The sequence below is a fragment of the Petaurus breviceps genome, unplaced genomic scaffold (genome assembly GCF_028583685.1).
Source record: "Petaurus breviceps papuanus isolate PSGF00001 unplaced genomic scaffold, PetGlider_PUasm1.0 65, whole genome shotgun sequence".
Classification (NCBI taxonomy): domain Eukaryota; kingdom Metazoa; phylum Chordata; class Mammalia; order Diprotodontia; family Petauridae; genus Petaurus; species Petaurus breviceps.
Genome location: NW_027186436.1, coordinates 1724829 through 1748214, shown reverse-complemented (window position 1 = coordinate 1748214; position 23386 = coordinate 1724829). Strand labels below are relative to the sequence as shown.

General features: G+C 37.5%; 1 protein-coding gene across 3 annotated transcripts in view; it reads right to left on the bottom strand.

The window, feature by feature from the left end:
• WDR25 (WD repeat domain 25) overlaps positions 1 to 23386 on the bottom strand; it is a 287214-nt gene that overhangs the window by 1457 nt on the left and 262371 nt on the right. For 2 of the 3 annotated variants that reach the window (XM_069103929.1, XM_069103930.1), the window contains exons 5-6: positions 6509 to 6679; positions 2928 to 3068 (exon numbers count right to left, since the gene is read on the bottom strand). In XM_069103929.1, coding sequence (XP_068960030.1) covers positions 2928 to 3068; positions 6509 to 6679 — 312 coding nt within the window. Of the gene's footprint in view, positions 1 to 1910; positions 1990 to 2927; positions 3069 to 6508; positions 6680 to 23386 lie in introns of all 3 variants that reach the window. The other variant, XM_069103931.1, reaches the window with a different exon arrangement.

The following is a 23386-nucleotide window of genomic DNA, read 5'->3' as shown; positions in this document are numbered from 1 at the left end:
AATGTGTATATTATTTAGCAGTCCTATTTAAAAGATACAATAAGTCTTTTTGCTCCAGTTTCTCCTACAATCCATTCAATTCTAAATTTTCCTTTTTGTTTATCTTTCTGTTAGAATAGCCTAAAACTTTGTGAGGAACATTAAAATCTCCTGACACTATTATTTTACTGTCTCAGTTTTCTTGTAATTCAGTATTACTTAAATCAGTCCACAGATTTGGTGTCCTACAAACTGAATTACCAAAGATTATTTTATAGATCTAGAAAAACTAAAAAAAATTCATCTGGAAATTAAATCTTAAGGGAAATAATGAAAAATGAAAAAAATAATGAAAAAAGTGGGAAGAAAGGGGAACTAGCAACATCATATCTCAAATTATATTACAAAGCAATGGTCAGTTAAACTCTATGATACTATTTTAAAAAACGGAAAAGTTGATCAGTGGAACAAACTAGGGACTCAAAACCCAGAAGCAAATGAACATCCTGGCATAATGTTCAATGATGAAAGCAAGTACACCCACATCCATGCTAAAGATGCACTATTCGACAAAAGCTTTTGGGAAAACTGGAAAGCAGCCCAGCAGAAATTAGGTTTATACCAAAATATCATACTATAAACCCCAATGAACTCTAGAGATAAACAAGATTATAGCATTAAGAAATTAGAAGAGGAAGAGATACCCATTCACAGATACTGATAGAGGAAGATTTTTTGACAAACAAGAGATGAAATAGAACACAGAGGGTAAAATAGGTAAGTTTGACTGTAAAACTGAAGTTTTTCCACAAAGTCAATGCAGCAAATTTCTCTGAAAAAGGCCTAATATCTTACACACACACACACACACACACACACACACACACACACGTGTGAATATGGAACTGATGTTAATATATAAGAAAAAGAGTAATCTATCCCCCAATAGGTAAATGCTAAAGGATATGAACACACAAAAGAAGAAAGATGGACTATCAAAAGTCATGTGAAAAAAATATTCCAAATCACTGAGGAGAAATGCAAACTAAAACAACTTTAAGATTCTTTTTTATCAGATTAACAAAGATGACTAAAAAAGGGAAAATGACAATCATTGGAGGGAACATGGGAAGACAGGTATATTTAGAGGAGTTGATCTATAAATGGTATCTCCTTCTCTCTTATGACCTATTCCTTCAGAACTCATTGTGATATATGGTATAAGATTTTGGTATAAACCTAATTTCCAAAGCACTTCTGATAGAGCTAGGAAGTGGTTCAACCTTTCTGAAAAGCAATTTGGAACTATACCCAAGGGAGACAGAGTCAAGATGGTGGAGTAGAAACAGGACTTCCATGGGGAATCATTCCTTCAGAATTAGATTGGAGCAAATGGAAGCTAGTGACTTTATGAGAAATCAAGATGCTGTTAAACAGATCCAAACAAAAGAAAGAATAGAAGACAATGTGAAATATCTCATGGGAAAAACCACTGATCTGGAAAATAGATCCAGGAGAGATAATTTTAAAATTATTGGACTACCCGAAAGCCATGATCAAAGAAAGAACCTAGAAATCATCCTCCAAGAAATTCTAAGGAAAACTGCCCTGATGTTTTAGAACCAGAAGGCAAAATAGAGGCTGAAAGAACCCACAGATCACCTCCTGAAAAAGATACCAAAAATGAACTATACCCAAAAAGTCATTAATTCTCTGCCTCGATAATACCACTAATAGGCATACTGTAAGATTAATATAGTATTTTATTATGTAATATATATCATTAATATAGTATTTATGATGTAACATATATCACCTCATTGTATGTATATTATATATCACCTCACTGTGCTCTCACAACCCTGTAAGGTAGTTACTATTATTATACCCATTTTGCAGATAAGGAAACAGTCTGACAGAAATGAACTGACTTGTCCTGGCATCACATAAGTAGTGTTTGAGATAAGATTCAAATGAAGGTCTTCCTGACTCCAAGTCCAGCATTCTCATCTATTAAGCAACCAAAGAAAAGAGAGAAAGGAACCACATGAACAAAAATATTTATAGCAACACCTTCTGTTACAGCAAAGGACTAGAAACAAAGTGGGTGCCCATCAATTAAGAAATAACTGGATAAATTACGGCTTCTGAATGTAATGGAATATTATTATGCCAAAAGAAATGACAAAAGGGACAAATTGGGAAATGGGGGAGACTTGTATGAACTGAGACAGAGTGAAGTGAGCAGAACCAAGAGGTCAATTTTTGCAATGATTACAACACTGTAAAGATTTAAGAACCTCGATCAATGTATGATCAATCAGGATTGCAAAAGCCTTATTAAACCATGTTTTCCACTTCTTGGCAGAGATGGCATGGCCTTTCAGTACTAAGTGAGTCATGCATTCTCAGACACAACCAATGAATGAATTTGTTTTGCTTCACTACACTTAATTATTACAAGGGAAGCCTTTTATTTCTGGCGAGAGAAGAGGAAGAATTGTGAGAAGTGGTAAAGTGTAGTAATAGTGATATAAAAACAAAAGAGTGTCAAAGAAACATATAGAACATGAAGAGAAGAGCAGGATGATGTTCAAAGGGGGCACAGAAAGCAGGGCACTCCTGTTACTACTGAGTTAAATCTGACTTTTAAAGATGAGATGATGTATATATACTTTTAAAAGGAACTATATGCAACAGAGATTTGGTTTTCCACAATTCTCTTTTTCTCTTCTCTGAATATGGAAATGTTCATGTTTGCTGATGTTAGTCAATTTAATAATTTTTTTCAAAGAAAATTCGAGAAAAGAAAACCCATAATTAAAGTCAGTGACTTGTGAGCTCCAATATAAGTCATCATAATTAGGATGAATTATGAAACTTAAGTCTTTTGAGAAAGTGGTTCTGATGGTTCACTGAGGAGAATAAAGGGAGAAATTAATAAATACCTTGTGTCCTTCATAACGTTTGCTTTTATTTAGCCGGTATGGCTTCACTGCTGAAAACACTGCCATATAGTTTCCATTCGTCTGGGCCACAAAAATAGATTCTTTTGGGTGTAGAGTGAGGCTAGGACAGGTAAACCGCTCCTAAAAATTAACGGGGAATAGGAATAGAGAAAAGTGTTTTGTACTGTTTGCAGATCACACAATTCAGCACATCTTAAGGTAATGCCTTATATGACTCTCATCTATTTCTTGTGACTCCTGTTTCTACAAGTAGCCTGTGAACTCCTTGAAGTCAAGGGCTAGGTCTCCTTTTTGTCTGTCTCTCATAATACTAAGCACAGGGGTAGGCAAATGGCAGATACTTAACAAATATCTCATTAAGTAACATCCAAGAGCACTAACCTTAGAGTTCAAGACCTTGAATACTATCACATAACCTCAGTCTGACCCTCAGTTTCCTCATCTGTAAAATGAGGATAATAATACTTGCACAGCTGACCTCAGGGTAAGAATCACTTCATAAATCATATGTATTATCATCATAACTCATGAACAAAGCAGTTTACAGTTTACACAGCCCACCCATCATCTCACTTGATAAGCATATCAAGCAATGTGTATGGGATAAAAACATTATTCCTATCTTACAAATGAAGAAATTGAGATTCAATGTGGAGACAAACATACAGCTATTAGAAGCTGATTTCAAACCCAACTCTTGGATATGTCTATTACTCCCTTCCCACTACATTCTATGCTTCAGGCCACTTCAGTGGGGTTACCACTTGGGTGATAGTCACATACCTCAAGAAAGACCCTCACTGGAATAAAACCCACCTCTCATTATAATATTCATTTTCTCATTGATTGTTAACCAATCAGAGCTGATTGCCACCCTCAGGAACACCTGCTCTTCCAAGGGCATATAAACTGTGAGCCCACCACCAGGAGGGGGCTTTGGCATTTGAGAGTGCCACTGACCTCTTTTATTAATAACATGTTAACCTTATTAATAAAATTATTATACTTGCATGTTTTGAACCCTTTGAAACATCATATCTCTTTCTAGCATACTATACTGGCAAAGGATTGCTTTAGCCCTACAAGGTTGTGAAACTTGAAAAGTTTTAGGACAATGTGATTTCCTTACATGTCAGGCCTCTATGGCTACATAAGTACTTGAAGAAAGTGTGATGAACAGAAGAGACAAATTTCTCTCTGGAAATTCTAGATGAGGGGAAGCAGTAGGGTATACTGAATGAGAAATCAAGACACTCATACTCTAGCCCTGCCCCTGTACTAACTAATGATATGGCTTTGGGCAAAACATCTGTACTTTTCTGGGATGGAGTTTACTTCTTAGCAAAATGAGGACATTAAATTAAACAGAAAAAGATTCCTTCTAAATCTGAAATTCTATTTTCTACAATCACTTCTGACAAAGGACCTGGGTTTACATCTTGAACTTTCTTACTTTTCCACTCACTATGTATCTGATGTTTGAACTTTCTAGACCTTGGTGACCACATCCGAAGAGTGAGGGGGCTGGGCTAGACCATTTCTAAGGTTCCTGCTAGCTCTAAACCCATGATCGTAACTCTTCCATGATTCTGCTTCTTTCCTGCTCTGACATTCTATGACTTTGTTAGTCAGAGCAGACCCAATTGCTCATGCTATTGGTAGAATACTTCAGAAACAAAGCTGAATGATACTGCCATTTATAGTCACTAGATCATTTAAAATATTTTTTAAAAACCACCCTTTCCATTGTATGTCATTTCATTGACACAAATAGAATGTGCCAAAGTCCTATATTAAGTCAACACATAAGCACAGCTTCATACTTCACTGGGAAGACATTAAAACTATAACCGTGAATTAATGGACCACCAATCACAAAAATATATGCTCCTAGGATCAGAGATTTAGAGCAGAAAGTGACATTGGAGGTCACTGAGTATGGTCCCTTAATCTGAAAGATGAGGAAACTGAGATCTAGAAAGGAAAAATGACTTGCCAAGGGTTACGCAACAAGTAAGTGTCTGAGGCAGGATTCAAAGCCAAGTCTTCCTAACTTCAGGTCTAGCCCTCCTCTCCACTCTGCCATTGTACTATCAACTCTGCACTGTCCTATCCACTATGCCACACTGACTTGAAGAGACAACTATTATTAAAAAGTATTTCTTTATCATGGAAAGACTTACACAAACTGATGCAAAGTAAGCAGAGCCAAGAAAACAATGCAGTGACTACAACATAAATAGAAAGAAACACAAAACAACATAAAATGAATGTTGCAAATTACAAAAAAACAAACTTGACCTTAAGAAATAGTGTGGGAAGACATCTCCCCCTTTGTACAGATATGGGGGAAGGAAAAGGGATATGGATGATTGAGGTACATGAGTGAGTAACAGTAAATATATGATCAGTGTTTTTGATGTACTGATCAGTTGGGTTTTTTTTAAAGCAATTGGGGCTAAGTAACTTGCTCAAGGTTACACAGCCAGGTGTTTCTGGGTGGGTGCTAAGTATCTGAGCCTAGATTCGATCCCAGGTCTCCCGACTCTGGGGCCAGCACTCTTACTCACTGCGCCACCTGGCCGCCCCTGTACTGATCATTTTTGCTGATTTTCTCTTCCTCTTTTTTAAAAAAAATTATTATTTGTTATAATTTTTTTAAATAAATATTCATTATAGCTCTTTAGAAGGAGGGGAAGGGAGAACATACAGGAGATGTTAAAACAAAATATATCAATAACAGTCAGTTTTTTTCAAAGTATTTGCTCGAGCTGTTCCTTATACCCAAAAGTCCCTCCATTTTTACCTTTTGATATCCTACCTATTGTTCAAAGTCCAACTTCACTGCTCTCTTGTCCATGATGATTTGTGTCAGTGAGCTCACAGTGAGGAGTGAGCTCACACTGAGCTCTCCCTCAACTTATCTCACAGTATTTTTTACTCCTCTTATCACATCTAATTATCATAATCTAATTTTCATTATACTTATCTCATTTCTCCCAACTGGCCTGGGATTTTTTTGAGCAAAGGAACAAATCTTATTTATCTTAAAATCACAGCCCAGCACTAACACAGAGTATCAAATACAATAGGGGTTTAATAAACATTTATTTTATGAATAAAGGCATAGAGATCAAGTTAATTGAAAAGCTCATTCTCATTCTTAGCTTGCATCCATTCATCAAACATTTTAATAGACTCTACAGTGTGTATTGCACCATATTCAGTGCAGGGAAGGCACAAAATTTAGATAAAGGATCCCCAACCTCAAAGTCTAGTAGCAGGATATGATGCACACACAAATAACAATGGCACATAATAAATGCACATAAGCTACAATGGAGACATATGAGACATGAACAGAAACTGTTCCCAAGGGGAGATTTGGGAAGGGGATAACATTTTGAATTGGGCTTCAGAGGACTGAAAAGAACTCCACAGGCAAAGAGTAAGATTCCAAGTATAAGAAACCATGTAAAACAAAATGCAGTTAGGAGAGCCCAGGTCATGTTTGGGAGAATCAAATGTATCACAAGATGAAAAGCGCCAGTGCGACTTACATGGAAAATCTGATTAGAGACCCTGGCAGCACTAAGGAAGTCCCACGCAATGATGGTGCGATCAGCAGAATCACGGCTTACAGAGTCTGTGCTACTCAGGAACTCCTTTCCGTCACGAAGAAAGAGGATATCTAAGGTCTGTTGGACTGAAGCTTTGTAGACTCTGATTACCTGTCAAACAACACATACAAATCACATACAGGTTTCCAAAAAGAGGGGAGGGTACTAGACAGAAATCCCACTACCCAGATGAGGGAGCATCTGCTGTGAGTGTGCTGGCAACTTCCCCCCACCCTCCAAGTATAACAGAATCTTATTCTCATGTGGTATCTTGAATGTGTTCATCCTTCATCCTCCACATTTTGCCAAGATCTGTCAATTTTCCTTCCAAAATACCTCTTGTATCAGTCTTCTCCTTACCATTCCCATTGTCACCATCCTGACTTGGAGTCTCATTACCTCTCATTTGGGATATGCCGATTATATCTTAACAGGTGATTACTTAAGTTTCATATATCTTCTAATCCTTCCTTTGTATTCATATCTCTATTTTATTTATTTATAGTGATCAATTCCCATACTTAATAAAAATATTTATGGCATTTTTATATTTTTATTCAGTTAAAATTTTTTATTTTATTTAGAAATTGTATCTTTATGTGTTTATGCATGGCACATGTTGGGTTCAATGAGGTAACCTGTAAAAATCCCTTCCAACATTGAGATTTTATGAAATATTACCAATGGTAAGCAGAATTAGCTTCTATATTAGCTGGATGATAAAAATCTGACATTCATTATTAGAAAGATATTTCAATAGTTTTTAAAGATCTCTTCCAATGCTGAGATATCTAACTTTGATAAATCTCTTATATGTCTTCTTCTTTCTTCTGACACTACCACTACACTGGCTCAAGAACTTTTCACATCACAACTAGACCATTGCAATAGACTGTTGATTGGTCTCCCTGTCTCAAGTCTTTTCCCCCACACGATCTGTTTTCCACTTAGCTATCTAAATGATCTTCCAAAATAAAATACAGATAACACATAACCCATACAATCAACTTCAGTGGTTCCCTACTGCCTCTAGGATCAAATATGAAATTCTCTCTTTGGCTTTTAAAAGTCTTTTCATAACCTGGCCTCTTCCTGCCTTTCCAGTCTTAAAGCTTACTTCTCTCCTCATACTCTGTGATGCAGTGACATTGGTCTCTTTTCTGTTCCTCAAACAACACTCCATTTCCCAACTCTGTGCATTTTTACTGGCTATGCCCCATGCCTGGAACTCTTTCCCTCTTTCCCTTCTGTATTCCCTGGTTATTTCCTTTAAATCTCAGCTAAAGTCTCACTTTTCATAAGAAGTTTGTCCAAGGACTCCTTAACCTCAGTGCCTTCCCTCTAAAATTATTTCTATTTTATCCTCTGTTTATCTCATTTATACATAGTTGTTTGCATGTTGACTCTCCCAATTAGATTGTAAGCTCCTTGGGGACTGTCTTTTGCCTCTTTTGGTATCTTAGCACATTGCCTAGCACATGGTAAACACATAATAAATGCTTTTTGATTTGTTGACATTCTGTGATTCTAGAAATGTTCTTTTGCCATATAAAAAAATTATGGCAGTTCATTTTGTGGTAGCAAAAAAACTAGAATCAAAGTAAATATTCATCAAATGAAAATGGCTACAACAAGGTAACTGAATATCAGTGTAAGGAATGATAAATATGAAGAGAGCAACACATGGGAAGGCTCAGATAAACTAATGCAAACCAGGAAAACAATATTCACGTGGATTACATTGTGAATGTGAAGAATAACAATCGAAAAACAAACAAAACTCAATGTTATGAAATTATAATGACCAAGCACGGGCTCAAAGACAAGATATGAAATGTGTTCCACTTTCTTTGCAGAGGGGAGAGACTATGAGAGTTAAACACTTCACAAAATGTTGGATTTGGATGATGTATGGGTTAGTTTTGCAAAAGTATTGTTGCTTTCTCAATTTTATCCTTTGTTATAAGAAATGGCTTTTCTGGAAGGGCAGGGGAAAGGGACAGGAATATGCTGGGAAATGTAGGTAATTTAAAAACAAAATATATCTATAAAGTATTTTTAAAAAGAAATGATCTTTTAGCAAATAAAGGATATTTGGTATTGCCTTCAGAAAGCATAGATTTCAGAGTGAGAAATGAGTACCACATTTAAAATTTAATAGTAATAAAAGCAAGTAAACAAAAAACAATTTTTGTTCCTTGTTTCTATTCCCATGTGCAATCAATATAAGGCAAATCCCACTAGGCACCAATAGGCTGCAGAACTAGCTGTGACAAGGTTTTATAATACAGAGCATTTGTTTGGCATCTTTTTTTCTCCTCACAAGATAAAATCCCAGGCAGAGGTGCCTGCCAGCTCCCTCTTTACACAATTCTATGACTCTTCCCATTTGCTAATTTAATTTGGCTGTTAGCAAACATCCTGACAGGAAGGGCACTGGCACTATTCTGTTAATGAGGTGCTGATGGCAAACTTCTCAGGGGGATGGAACCAGAGGAGCTGAGGTAACTGCACCATGGGAATAACAGTGCTCTTTGGGGGTAGAATCATTCAGCTGGAGTTTACTATTCCTGCATCATTCTATGGAAATCAATGATATGAAGATCATAAGAATAGTTATTTGGCTGATGTTACTTTAAATGTGAGAGCTTTGTCCACTGACCAAGAAGGGGACATACTGCTTTGGGATTCTTAATTTTTTAAACTCCCTTTAGCAGTCTGGTGAAGCCTATGGACTCCTCAGAATAACACTTTTAAATGCATAAAATAAATACACAGGATTGCAAAGGAAACTGATGAAATACCACTCTCATTTTTTTAAAAGATCTTTTGTACTAGAAAACTGAATTATATTAATCTTGACCTTCCTATTGTAAGTGAAACTAAAATACCAAAGGGAGCTGCAACAAAACGGAAGAAGGATTCACAGGTTCTCCTTAGAAAGAAAACAAAGGAGATGGCAGAGTAGGTTTTATCATGTGCCCAAAGGCATCATTTCATAGGAGACCTGATCGCTTCAGATTAGTGTTTATGATACTCATTTTTAGAAAGACCACTATGAAGATAATTGGAGATTATGCATCAACATTGGGTGCAGAAGATAAGAGGTAGAGAAATTCTGTAAACAATTGAATAAGATATTCAAAATTAAGTCAAAAGATAACATAATTTTTGGTTACTTTTATGAGAAACAAAAGAGGTAAAAGCTTGTAGACTACATATATCATGAATATTTTATTTTAAAAATAGTTGGAAGGTGCTAAATAACAAATAACAAAGAGCATCATGAAAAATGAAATTGATTACATCATTACGGGAATCAATCACTTGATATACCAATGGGGGTGTCATTCCAAATCTGCTTTTTATGTGCATTTAGACCATTAGCTTGTCAGAATAAAGATAAAAATCAATATAAATAAGAACAAAGGATTAAAATAAGAGGAAGATATAAAATAACCACTATTTAAACTTTTTTTTTTTTGCTTTTTGGAGGGCAATTGGGGTTAAGTGACTTGCCCAAGGTCACACAGCCAATTTTTGTGTTAAGTGTCTGAAGCCGGATCCGAACCCAGGTCCTCCTGACTCCAGGGCCAATGTTCTATTCACTGCGCCACCTAGCCGCCCCTACTATTTAAATTATTGATGCAAAAAAAATGGATAAAAGGACAGATAGCAATACAGACAATCATCATATCCTAAAGAAATTTAACCAAGACAAATCAACAAAAAAGTGAAAAGAACAAAATAACCTAGATAACACATCATCAATGAAACATGTAATCTTGCTAAATGGAGGGGCTGGCGGCAGCAGGCCATATCTGGGGCAAATGGATATGAAGCATGTTCTGGGCCCAGGGAGATATAACGGGTTAGAAAGTTTTCATTCACTTACTAATCAGGACAGCTCAAACTTAAATAAAAAAACCAGCAGTAGATAAAAATCACCACAAAAATGAAAAATAAAGCAATTATCCCAGCTTATGCTTCTTTAGTGACTGTTTCCAATTCAATAGACACTTGAAGTGGCTAGTTAGTACAAAACCTTATTCTAGATGCTGAAGGAAAGATACAATGTTTGGATAAGTATCAGTCCCTTCAGGTGATTCAATTAAACAAACATTTATAAATGATTTACTATATATGGAGTTCTATACTCCAATACAGGATGCTGAGGAAGATGCAAAGATCTGATCAGACATAGTTCCTGTCCTCATAGGGCTCACGGAACACAGAGGAGTGTTTAGTAGACTCCATCCTCAATAGAGTTCAGATTCTAATGAGTAATCTACTTTGTTTCCATGGTTGAACTCATGACCTAAATAAAGTTTGTGACCAAGGGGTTATGTTCAGCAGGTTATGTTTAGCACTTCCTACTCCAGGCCTTCACTGTGTGGACTTCTGTTAGAACAGAATAGGGTGGACACAGCACAATCACTCATGTCTATAATCCCTGCTGCTGGAGGAGGTGAGGCTAGTGGATCACTTGAGCAATTGAGTTCCAAGTTTCAGCAGAGCTAAAGTCAATAAATTATCTACACTATGTCTGGCACAAATATGGTGAGCTCCTAGGAGAGGAAAGTCACCAGACTGTCTAGGAGGGATGAACTGGCTCAGATTGGAAAAATATCAGGTTAAAACTTTTATGTCAATTGAGACTGGGAAGACAAAGAGTGGGAAAAGCTGAAGGAGAAGGAGTAGAAGAATGAAGGGAGGGAGGAAAGGAAATGGGGGAATGAAGGGGAAGGGAAAGGGGAAGGAGAAGGGAAAAGAGAAGGAGAAAGGAAAGGGGAAGGGAAAGGGAAAGGAGAAGAGGAAAGGGAAGGGGAAATGGAAAGGAAAAGGGAAAGAGAAAGGGAAAGAGAAAGGGAAAGAGAAAGAGAAAGAGAAGGGAAAGGGAAGGAGGGTTTGATGTAGTCAGACTCCAGTGTAAAGATGAGACCACCCATCACAGCCACAAGTGTACTGCCACTTGTCATTCAGATAGTAAAGGAGACTAATGAATTGAGATGCCTGACTAGTGGCAAGAGAACTTAATGTGAAATCAGAAGACCTGGAACTGAATCTCAACTTTGCTACTTCCTACCTATGTGACCTTGTGCAAGTCACTTCAACCCTCTTGGCCTCAATTTCTTCATATATAAAATTCAAAACAACAAGTAGGTTAAGAAAAATGGTCCCTAAGGTCCCTTCTAAGACTAAATCCTATGGGACAACAAGTTCCCTTCAAGTTGGAGATGAAATTATTCTATATTCAAATTAATACAACTAATGTTTATTAAAATATTATGGGCAGTGTAATATATTCGGCCCTGAAAGAAATACAAAGATAAAAAATTATAGTCTCTGTCCTCAAGAACCATACAGTCTAGTGGATAGGGTGAATATGGAACTATAAGAGTATAATAAAAGGGGGAAATATAAAGGGAAGGTCAAATAGATTGGTATGAATGGAATCAGAAAGAGATCATTTTAATCTGGGGGAGATCAGAAAGATTTTACTGAAAATGTAGTATCCAAGGTAGATGAAGGAAGAGAAGATGATCCATAGGAGGAAGAATGTTTTAGAGATGGGAAATGAATGCCTAAAAAATAACAAGAACTAATAGATTCATTCAGCACTTCAGCTTGACATTGTTAGTGGTGAAAGTAGTGTTGTCCTTTGGGAGAATAACTGACCAGCACAGGAAAGTATCTAATAAAGAAGGGATAAAATAGATGGACAATTGATAGTTTATATTAAATAGAAATTGGGAAGTGTAGATTCCATAAACTAAAACCCAGTGAGTTATACTCAGAGAAATTCTAAAACACATAAAAGGGATGGTTTGTGAGAACCAGAGAAGCAGGGATCATTCATTAAAACCAGGTCAGAGCAATGCTTAGTGGTTCAATGGTTAGAGAATCGGTGGTGTCTTAGAGGCAGATAGATGGATCAGTGGATAGAGTGCTGGGCCTGACATCAGGAAGACCCAGATTCAAATCTGACCTCAGATACTTAATAGCTATGTGACCCTGAGCAAGTCACTTAATCTCTGCTTGCCTTAATCAACTGAAGAAGGAAATGGCAAGCCACTCCAATATCTTAGCCAAGAAAACTATGATAAAAAATCATGGTCCACAGGGTCACCAAGAGTCATACATGGCTGAACAACAACAACAAAATTAAGAGTCTTTCCATACCTATATTTGAATCCTGCTTCTGGCATTGTGTTTTAAAAAAAGGGGCAAAAATACATTAATTTCTCCAATTATTTGAGAGGCAGCATGGGATAGTAAATAGGAACTAGTCTCAGAGTCAGGAAAACCTTTAATTCCTATTTCTGAACAAGTCACCTTCTCAGTTCTCTCAAAGCAACTTTAAAGCAGTTGTCAATTTGCATTGGTAGAGGAACTTTTCTAAATGGAAGTTTCCTAGATCAATAAAATCCTAGGTCTGGTCCCAAAACAGCAACAACAAAAAAAAGCAGGTCATGCCAACTAACTCCATTTTCTTTTTGATGTGTTAACTAATCTAGTAAATCAGGAAAATGCTATAGATACTGCATACTTAGATTTTAGGAAAGAATTCGACAAAGTCTCTCAAGTTTCTTGTTCTGAACACTCAATGAACCATATGATTCATGGAGATATATCAGCTAGTGGTTAGTATTGTTAGGTGGATTCAAAACTGAAAGACTAGACCCAAAGAATGACCATTAACGGGTTGAGGATAACCTGAATGGGGATTCTGGTGGACGGCCCAGGGATCTGTTCTAGGCCCTGTGTTTTCAGCAGTCACCTGGATGAAGGCATAGGCAGCATGCTTGGGAAATTTACATGTGACACAAAAGCTGGGAGATCTAGCTTGCAGGTTGGGTGGTGAAAAGCAGAAGCATGAACAGAACACTAGTTTGGAAGTCAGAAAGAGGAAGGCTCAAATACAGTTTCACTTGCCAAATAAACGATATGGACAATTATAGCACTTTCCATGTAGGGTTGTTGCAAGGATCAAATGAAACAATTTGTGTGATGTACTTTGCAGACCTTTAAAATGCTATACGTGTGAGCTATTGTTGTTTTTATGATGATGATTGTAGGGATCCAAAAGGATCTCACCAGGCCAGAAGAAAGCATAAACCGAATAAAATGAGATTCAATAGAGATACATTTTACATAGACGTGGGTTTAAAGATCAACTTCACAACAACAAAATGGGGAAGGCTCTGCTGGACAACTTCAAATGAAAAGACTTGGGGGTTTTAGTGAACCATAGGCTCCATATAAGTCAATGGGCCTTAAATACGGCTGGAGCACACTGAGAAACATAAAATGAGGTGTGGTTCTGCCCTTGTCAGATACTGGAAGCACTGTGTTCAGTTCTACATGCCACATTTTGGAAAGGACACAGACTAGTTGGAACACATTCTGAAGAAGGTCACCAGCATGATGAGAACACTGGAGATCACACCGCAGTAGGGACCAAATGAAGGAACTAAGGACATTCAACCTAGAGAAGATGTAGGACATAAGCCACAAGAGCGGTAAATGAATGCCTATCTGTTGGCCCCAAGTGGCAGAACTAGACGTTGTGAAGAGAGAGACTTAGGTTCAATGTGAAGGAAAACCTCCAGGCAATTAGAGTTGCCCAAAAGTGGAATGGGTTACCTCACTTCAGGACTTCCAGTAATTGTGAGATGACTGACCATTTGTAAGGGATTCTGTAGAAAAGGCTCTTAGTCAGGTTAAGTTAGAGTTGGAAGTGAAGGCCTCCAAAGACCCTTTCAACACTGAGACTCAGTGATCCTGAATAAATAAATGGTCTCTCCATCAGGTCCAAATATAGGGACACAGATAAAAGACATTGATGTAATGGCTCTGCCATATTTACTGAGAAGTTCTTTTGTTTATCAAGATCTCTCATACTCATAGGTTCTAGAGCTATAAGATCATCTAATTCAAGCCTTTCATCTTACAGATGAGGAAACTGAGTCCCAGGGAGAAAAATTTATGTACCCAAAGTCACATGGAGTTGGGTCTTAAAATCAGGTAGTCTGTCTCCAAACCCAGGGCTTTATTCCCTCTACAATGCTGCTGGGGGACAAAACAAATGATGTCACTGCTGAAGATTCCCCATTACTTGAAGATTAAGATATCAACTTCTCAGCCTGACATTTGAGGCTATCAATATATAAATTTCCTAAGCATGCTGCCTATGCCTTGAGGCTCCAAGCAACATTTCTTGTTGGTGCTATCTCACCTGTACTAGATTTACTTTTCAAATATTTTACATTTTCTAATCTGTGCACATAGTTTTCCCCAACTAGAATGCAAGTCCTTTGAAAGAGACTCATTTTTGTTTGTTTCCACAGTACTTAGGATAGTAGGTGTTAACAGTAAGTGCTGGTTGAACTAAATTCCTGGCCTTATTTCATGATACCCCTTCACACACTCCATGCTAAAGCATGTTCTCAGAGTGATTAGTGAACCTCTCCACCATTCACACACAACTGTCCACCAAAGCTGGAATGGTCTTCCTACACATCTTGCTACTGAAATCCTTTTCTTCCTTCAAGGGTCAGCATAGGTACTACATCTTCCACAAAGCCTTCCTTGTTCTTCCTCACCTAGTCATGATTCCTCCCTCTCTGACCATTTCATCATTTTCCATCTTGTATTATGTGTATATATATATATAGATATAGATATATAGATATATACATACAGAGAGAGAGAGAGAGAGGTCTTATAACTCTAATAGACTGTAAACCCTTGAGGCCAGGAATCATGCTATATCCATTTTTGTATCAACACTGCTAAACACAGGAGCACATAAGATAAACACATTAAATGTTTGCTGAACAGATGGATATACATTGGGGGTGGGGAAGCAAGAGGCACATGTCCTGAAACAAGTGACCAAGTCAAACTTCAAAACCAACCAATAGCTAATGATATATTTACTAGAGTATCCTGCCATAGAAAATCTGCTACTGTAATAATATGCATAGAATTATAGGATTTCAGAGTTTTTGAAGAGTTCTTAGAGATCATCTCATCCAATTATCTCAATTTACAAAGCAGGAAATTGAGTTCCAGAGATGTGAAAAGCGACTTGTTTGAGATCACACAATAAGTGACTGAGCCTGCACTCAGTCAAACATGGTTATTCTGAACCTAAATATAGTGACTGTTCCTTATAGAATACTATCTGCCAATACTGAAAAAAACATTTTATAAAATATTTAAATATTATTAATAACAATAATAAACTAATCTATAGCTGACATAATACATTAATTACTTATTTTGCGCTGGGTCTCACTATCTCAGGTTGGAAGTGCTGTAGCCTCTCACAGAACAACCCCCTGGTACTGATCAGTTACAAAAGCTTTAATTTGCTATTTTTTTCTACCCTGGCCTGGTTCACCTCTCCTTAGGCTGCCTGGTGACCCTCTCCTGGGAGGACAGAGTGTAGGGGTGTGGTCACCATATTTATACAGACACTTGATTGGCTTTGGCCCTACTACAGCTCTGAACTTTAGAGATGCAGGGATCCACCAGCTTCAGCCTCCCTTTTTCCATCCCTCTCTCAGAGCAGAAATTACATGCTATTACAGTACATTGTATTTTGTACTACTGAAGTGTTTTACATCAATTGCATACCATCAACAATCTGGTAAGTAAAGTAGTACAAGTGTCATCATCTCCATCTTAGAAATGCAGTGACTTGTCCAAGGTCACATAGCTAGATGGTGACAGAAACAGAAAGTAAACGCTGGGCTTCTGTCTATGAATCCAGTGTCCTTTCCTCTGCACAACATTTTTGAAGGAATGGCCATTTTTGAGAGCTGTCTCCTGGGAAAGCTGAAGCAGGCAAGGCTAAGCCTGTGGCTAGAGGAAATGTTACTATGGTTGCATAAGTGAAATAATTGAAGCACCACATCAGTCTACTTGGTGCTGGTTGGTGCTGGTAGTTTCTATAGAAACTAGAGAATGATACCTCTGAAAGCAGCTCCTATCTCCACTGGTCTACACTGCCTTTGTTCACATTCACGCATCAACATACAAGAATGAATATATCAAAGCTCTTTGAACAACCCACTTTTAAGATAGGTGTAGCACCTCATAAAGCTAATGCTCTCCACATGTTTCCAAGGAAACAGAGACCCAGTATTTCCCACCCTTTCAAAATTCATTAGCATTTACAATTTGCTAATGAGGTGGAAAGATAGAGTGCTTTAACAAGCACATGTAAGAGAATTCCTTTAGCCTTTATATTTAGTGATAACTGGTGGTTTGAATCCCTATCCAAAGGAATAACTATGAATTATCTCCACATCTTCATTAAAGAGCTGTTCTTCTGGGGGTTACCAAGGTGTGGATGTTTCAAAAAGAATTCCACCAACTCTAAATCTAATACTGGTGACAAATAATAATCATAATATTAGCTCACCTTTATTCTGGGCTTTAGGATTCACAAAGGGAGGTGGTATGTATACTATCCCTATTTTATAGATGAGGAAATTGAAACCCAGAAAGGGTCAGTGATTTGCCCAGTCACATAGCTAGGCTAGCTCATTCCATAAGCACTCTTGCATTAAAAACCCAGGGTCCCCCTTCAAATGAACTCCTAAGGAATATGTTTCTGCTCTGTTTGATGGTTTCCATGGTAATAGGCCTCCCTAGAAACACAGAGCTAAGCAAGTTCCTGTAAGACAAGAAAATTAAGAATGCAGCTAGTGAATATAAGGACCAGGATTCAAACCCAGATCTCCTAAAACAAAGTTCAACACTCTTCACACTGCTCTCATCTGACAAATTATATGGTTCACTGAGTGCTTTGTCACAATGTAAAAACATCAGTGACATAAAAGCACATAATACTAAAATGAACATCTACAGAAAGAGGTACAAAGGAAAGAGTGATGAGCTGGGAATCAGGAGCCCTGCACTCATAACATACACTTGGAAATAGAAAGAATTTCAGGGGCCAACTCAGATCGTGATTATTATCTATCTACAACTCCAGCAACTGGTACCTCCTCCAGTGACAGGAGGATTCATTTTTGCCAGAGAAAAGTCCATTCTGGTTTTGGATATCTAATTGATATCAAGCTCTTATAAGGAACCAAGATCTGCCTTATAGTGTCTTCCACCCATTAACACCAGATCTACCCTCTGGGTCCAAGCAGAGCAAGGCTAGTCACTACATTCTCCATGTTACAGTCATTCTGATACTTAAAGATAGCAATCATCTCCCACCCAAGTCTTTTCTTATCCAGATGAAATATCCCTAATTTCTTTGACTATCTCCACAACACATTCCAAAAACCTAAGTATTTCCTGCATACAGAGCATTAAGGCCAGAGCTAGGCAATGGGGGGAGTCCATGCCCTCGTGGATCTTATGATAGGAATTTCCTTCTGCATGCCTTTAAGTTCTGCTCATGGTCCTGTTCATACTCCCCTGATAAGCTCCAGCTTGTAAGTGTCCCTTTGGAGATGGAGCACCTAGAACTAGACAGAATACAATGGCACAAACAATAAGTTCTTTCACTCAACTCCTATTAATGTAGCCTAAGACATTAGGGTTGGTTTATTTTGTCGTTGCTGCTGCTGTTATTGTTTTGGTTCTATCAGTCTTGACTCTGTCACTAACTAAGAGTGGGACCTTGAGCAAATCACTTCCCATCTCTTAGAATCAGCTTCCTCATCTGTAAGATAATATGAATGGTTAATATTTCTATAGGACTTTAAGATTTGCAAAGTTCTTTACACATATAATCTTGTTTGATTCTTATAATAACTGTGTGGAGTAGGTGCTATTATAACTCCCATTTTAGAGATGGGGAAACTGAGGCTGTAAGAGGTTAAGTGACTTGCCCAAGGTCAGACAATTCATATGTATTTAAGAGCATAATTCAAACTCATGTCTTCTTGACAAGTCTGGCATTCTATTTTAAGGGCAGCTAGGTGGCACTGTGGATAGAAAGTTGGACTTGGAGTAGGGAAGACCTCAGTTTAAATCTGGCCTCAGACACTTAATACCTGTGTGACACTTGGCAAGTCACTTAAGTACTATCTGCCTCAGTTTCCTCATCTGTAGAATCAGGGTGATAATAATAACACCTGCCTCCCAGGACTGTTATGAGGATCAAGTGAGATAATAATTGCAAATGCTTAGCAAAGTGCTTGGAGCATAAGTGCTATATGTTAGTTTTTTTTAATTTATTTGCTTTATTTCTTCCTTCTTTCTCCCTTTCTTTGTTTCTGTCCTCTTCCTTCCTTCCTTTCTTTCTTTTTCTTTCTTTTCTTCTTTCTTTTAGAGAGCACCTGAGATCGTGCCTAAATGAAGGCACTAAATGAATTCAATGGTCTCTAAGACTCTTTCCTGTTTAAAAACCCTATGCTTCTATGATTATAAGGTCCCTTTTATCTTTGACATTTTGTGTTCTCAGTCTGATATTCTGCGATTTTTATCATTCTAATTTTTATTCTATTTCCTAATGCTATTATTCTAAAGGACATTAGACCATATGAGGATGAAATACTCTCACTCAAAGGAATAAAGTTGTGAAACCATACTTGTCACTGTAAGACCAGCTGTCCTGAATGGGTCAGAGAAAGAAGCCAGTTGTATTGATCAGTGACCTCCTGCTAATGAAAGTTATTTCCTTATCTAATATTAATAAGAAAGAGGTCTGCTGTTTTTCCAGCATGCTTATCTAGTATTCTCAAAACTGTTGATTACTACCTACTTCTAGTGATTACACAAATGCTCATTGACATAAGGAATCCATAAAGCATTACTGAAGGATTATTAATTCCTGGGCAAGAAATTGAAGATTTGGGGGACACAGATGGTGTTTCATTACTGCTGCCAATGGAAGGCAAAGGCTCTAGGAAACAAAGAAAGACATGGAAAGTGAATAGGTGGCCTTTTTTTTTTTTAAACTGTGTTTGAGAATGTAATTTGGATTTCTGGATGGTGGCTTAAAATATGGAATGACAAGCCTCTTGTCCGATGGGGTTCATTTAACAAGAGATTATAAAAGTACATGTGCCTGGAGTCCTGAAAAATCTAATCAACAGGGTTTTAAACTAAAAAGAATGGAAGGAAAGAGGCAATGACAAGAGAAAACGGCAGAGCTAGGTGCCAGAATGAGTAGTTACAATGTAGGAAAAAGAATATCAGGTAGAGCTATCTAGTAATTCATAAGAGACAAAAATCTAAGAAAGGAATCAGCAATAAGATGTGCAGCTTCAGATACCTACATATAAATGTAGAAAATATGGGTAACAAGCAAGGGGAACTAGAGTTTCTAATGCAAGGACACAGATTTTACTTCAGATATATCTTATAATTTGTGGGATAGGACCGTGACTGGAACAAAGTACATCTTTCCAGAGGCTGAAAACGTACATATCTTATTTAAAAAGAGAAGGTATATCCATGTGAGGAGATCCAAGATGGAAAGTAGGAAAGCATGTCAAAAATGGAGGGAGAAACAGGAGAGATAATGTCACTAAAGAATATACCACATACCAGAAGGAGAGAAGTTAATGGGGATGGTAGGGTCAACTGAGGGCTTTTTAAGGATAGGAGAAGGGTAGCTCTGTTTGTTGGCAGCAAAGAAGTTGGTACGTATGGAAAGATTGAAGATTAGTTTTTTAAAAAGGAAGACAATAGAAGGGGCTTGGATGGGTTGAAGAGTACATAGAGAGATGTGTGCCCTGGTAAGGAGAAGGGCAATATCTTCATGTGAGATAAAGAAAGAGATAGTGGAAGACTATATCTGAACCATGTGAGAGGAGGGGAAAAGAGGGAGTTCTTGGTGAATGGCTTCAATATTTTTAGTGAATTGCCATGATCTTTAGGAGAGCAAAGGGAAGAGGGTACCATGGGAGGCATGAGGAGGGATGAAAAGGTTTGGAAAACCCTTTCTGCCAGGTGAGATAGTGAGCCAATTCCAAAGGTGTAAAAGGATTGCCTTGCACCAGTGAGGGCCCAGTTGAGATTATATAATATAAATTTGAAGTGGACCCAGTCAGCACAATTTCATGATCTTCTCCATCTCCTTTCAGCAGCACATAAATAGATATTAAGACAGTAAATGGTGGGATTAACCCAATGTTGGAGTTTGGCAAAGCAAGATCAGCAATAGGATAATGGAACAAAGGATTCAAGGGTACAGAATAGTATGGACTTGAACTGATTGACCAAGGGGTCAAAAGAGGGAAGGAGGAGCATGTAGCCAGTGCCTGGGAAAGAAGGGAGGGTTGGAGGAACTAGAGTTTATGGTAAAGGCCAAGAAAAGTTTTAGGGACCACAAGGATAATGGAAATATGGAAATGATAAAAGATTATGATCTGACAAAGGATTTCAGAGTTCAAAACAAAAAAGTGTAACATGTTGCGAGTGATGATGAGATCAATGACCATCTCTGGGTATGGGGCAGTAAAGACTGAAGCCTGATTGTGAAAAGTTCCAAATGCCAAACGAGGTGATCTGTACGAGATGGGGGGATGTTGTAGCTTCTTAAGAAGAATAATGACATGGACAGAACGGAGCCCTATAGAATATCATTTCCGCAGCTCTGTAGAGTATGAACTACAGAAAGGGGAGGCAGCAAAGGTAATTAGGAGACTACTGCAATACTCTAGATAACAGGTCAAGAAAATATGAACAAAGATAGTTATGATGTAAGTGGAGAGGAGACACCTGTGAGATATGTTGTGCAGAATTAAAAGGAACATGGCAACTAATTAGATATTTTGGTGTGGAAAAGTTAAAAAAAAAAAAGCCCAGAATTGTCTGAGATGCACCCTCCATTTTGAGAAAGCAAGTTAAACCTATTTCAAAAGAGAATGGATTGCCTTAGAATACAGTGTGGTTGCCTTCTCTTTGGAGGTCTTCAAACAAAAAAGCAGGATAATCATTACTAAACAAGGGATGGAACAGCTTCTTTTTAAAAGTTTTAGTGATGAATTTTGTTTTTATACCATTTTTATTTCTGAATATTCCCCATCCCCTACCATGTCGGTCATTTCCTGTGACAAAAAAAAATTAAAAGGATTTTTTAAAAGGAATTCAATAAAACTAACCATCAAATCAACCAATTTAGATAGCATATGCAATATTCCACATCCCTAGGCCCCTACTTCAATTATCAATAAGCGTTTGTTAAGCATATCCTGTATGCTAGGCACTGTGCTAAGCACTTCTTCAAAGAGGGAAAGGAAGTGCATTTTCTCATGTCTGCTTCAAGGTCAATCTTGGTATTACAATTACACAGAATTTACCTCCTTTGTATTTATTTATATTGCTGTAATAATTGCTTACATTATTTTCTTGGTTCTGCTCACTTTATTTTCTATCATGTAAGTTCATGTAAATCTTCCCACATTTCTCCTAATTCTTCATATTCACTATTTTTTATAATAAGGTAACCCTCCTTCACACTCATGTACCACAATATGTTTAGCCATTCCCCAATTATTGGGCCTCTACTTGTTTCCAGGTTTTTGCCATCTAGAGGAGATTTTTGCTTACCAACAAGTTTAGTAAGACAGCATTTGCAATCCTCTATGATTCTAAGAAGATCCTGTGGGTCTTTTTCAAGTGCGGAAAAGAATTAAAGAAAGCCAAAGGATAAATAAGCATATCTTAAGGTTCTCCATCATGCTCTAGTGACAGAACAAGAGGAAGGTGAGGAACTATAGTATGAAAGGCATTAGCTGAACAGGTGGAAGAACTTCATTGGTTAAGGGTCATTAAAATGATTAAATGTACTTACAAGGACAGTTGTGAAATGTCTTTCCTTAGGGAGCTTTAAGAGTAGGATGGACTACCATCTGTCTAGGATGGTATGTAGGAGAGGCGTGGGACAGGCTTAGATGAAGCAAACAGGAAAGTTCCCATGTAGATGTACTCACTCACTGTCCCTTTAATAGGTACTGATTGGCCTCAACTCCATTCACTTTCATTGGGCATTGGTAGAAATGAATCAAAATGAATTAACTCTTTAAATTCTACCCAATTTCTATAGGCTGCTCAAATGCAGCCTTCCGAGAACAAAACTAAAGAAAACAGCCAAAAGATTTCTTTTCAGGGATGAGACACTTGAGGGTTAATTAGAAAGACTGCCTACGGAAGAAAACCCTCCTCTCCCTCACACAAAACAACCTAGTCTGCCATTTTAAAGCCCAGAGACAACTCTAGCCATTCTGCAAAGGAATTTAAAACTACATCAAAACTATGCATATCCTTGGATACAGCAATACTAGGCCTATATGCTAAAGAGACCAAAGAAAGAGGGAAAGGAGTCATTTATAAAATGTTTTTGTTTACAAAAACATTTACAGCAACTCTTTTTGTTGTGGAAAAGAATTGGAAACTAAGGGAGTACCCATCAATTGGTGAATGGCTAAACAAATTATGATATATTAATATCATAGCATGTTATTCCACCAAAAGAAATTATGAAAAAGATAGTTGCAAAATAATCTGTGAAGAGTGGTACAAAATGATGCAGAATGAAGGGAGCAGAACCTGGAGAACAATTTATACAATAACAACACTGTAAGGACAAATAACTTGAAAAGATTTTTAAAATCTGATTGATGCAATGACCAACCATGATTCCAAAGGAGAGATAAAGAACATTTTACCTACCCCCTGACAGAAGAATGGTAGACTCAAGTTGCAGAATGAAGACTACATTTTTGAACACGGCAAGCATGGGAATTAGTTTTACTTCACTATGCATATTGTTACAAGAATTTTTTTCTTTTTTCATGAGAGGGTGAGAGGAGGGAGAAGAGAGGCAATGATAGT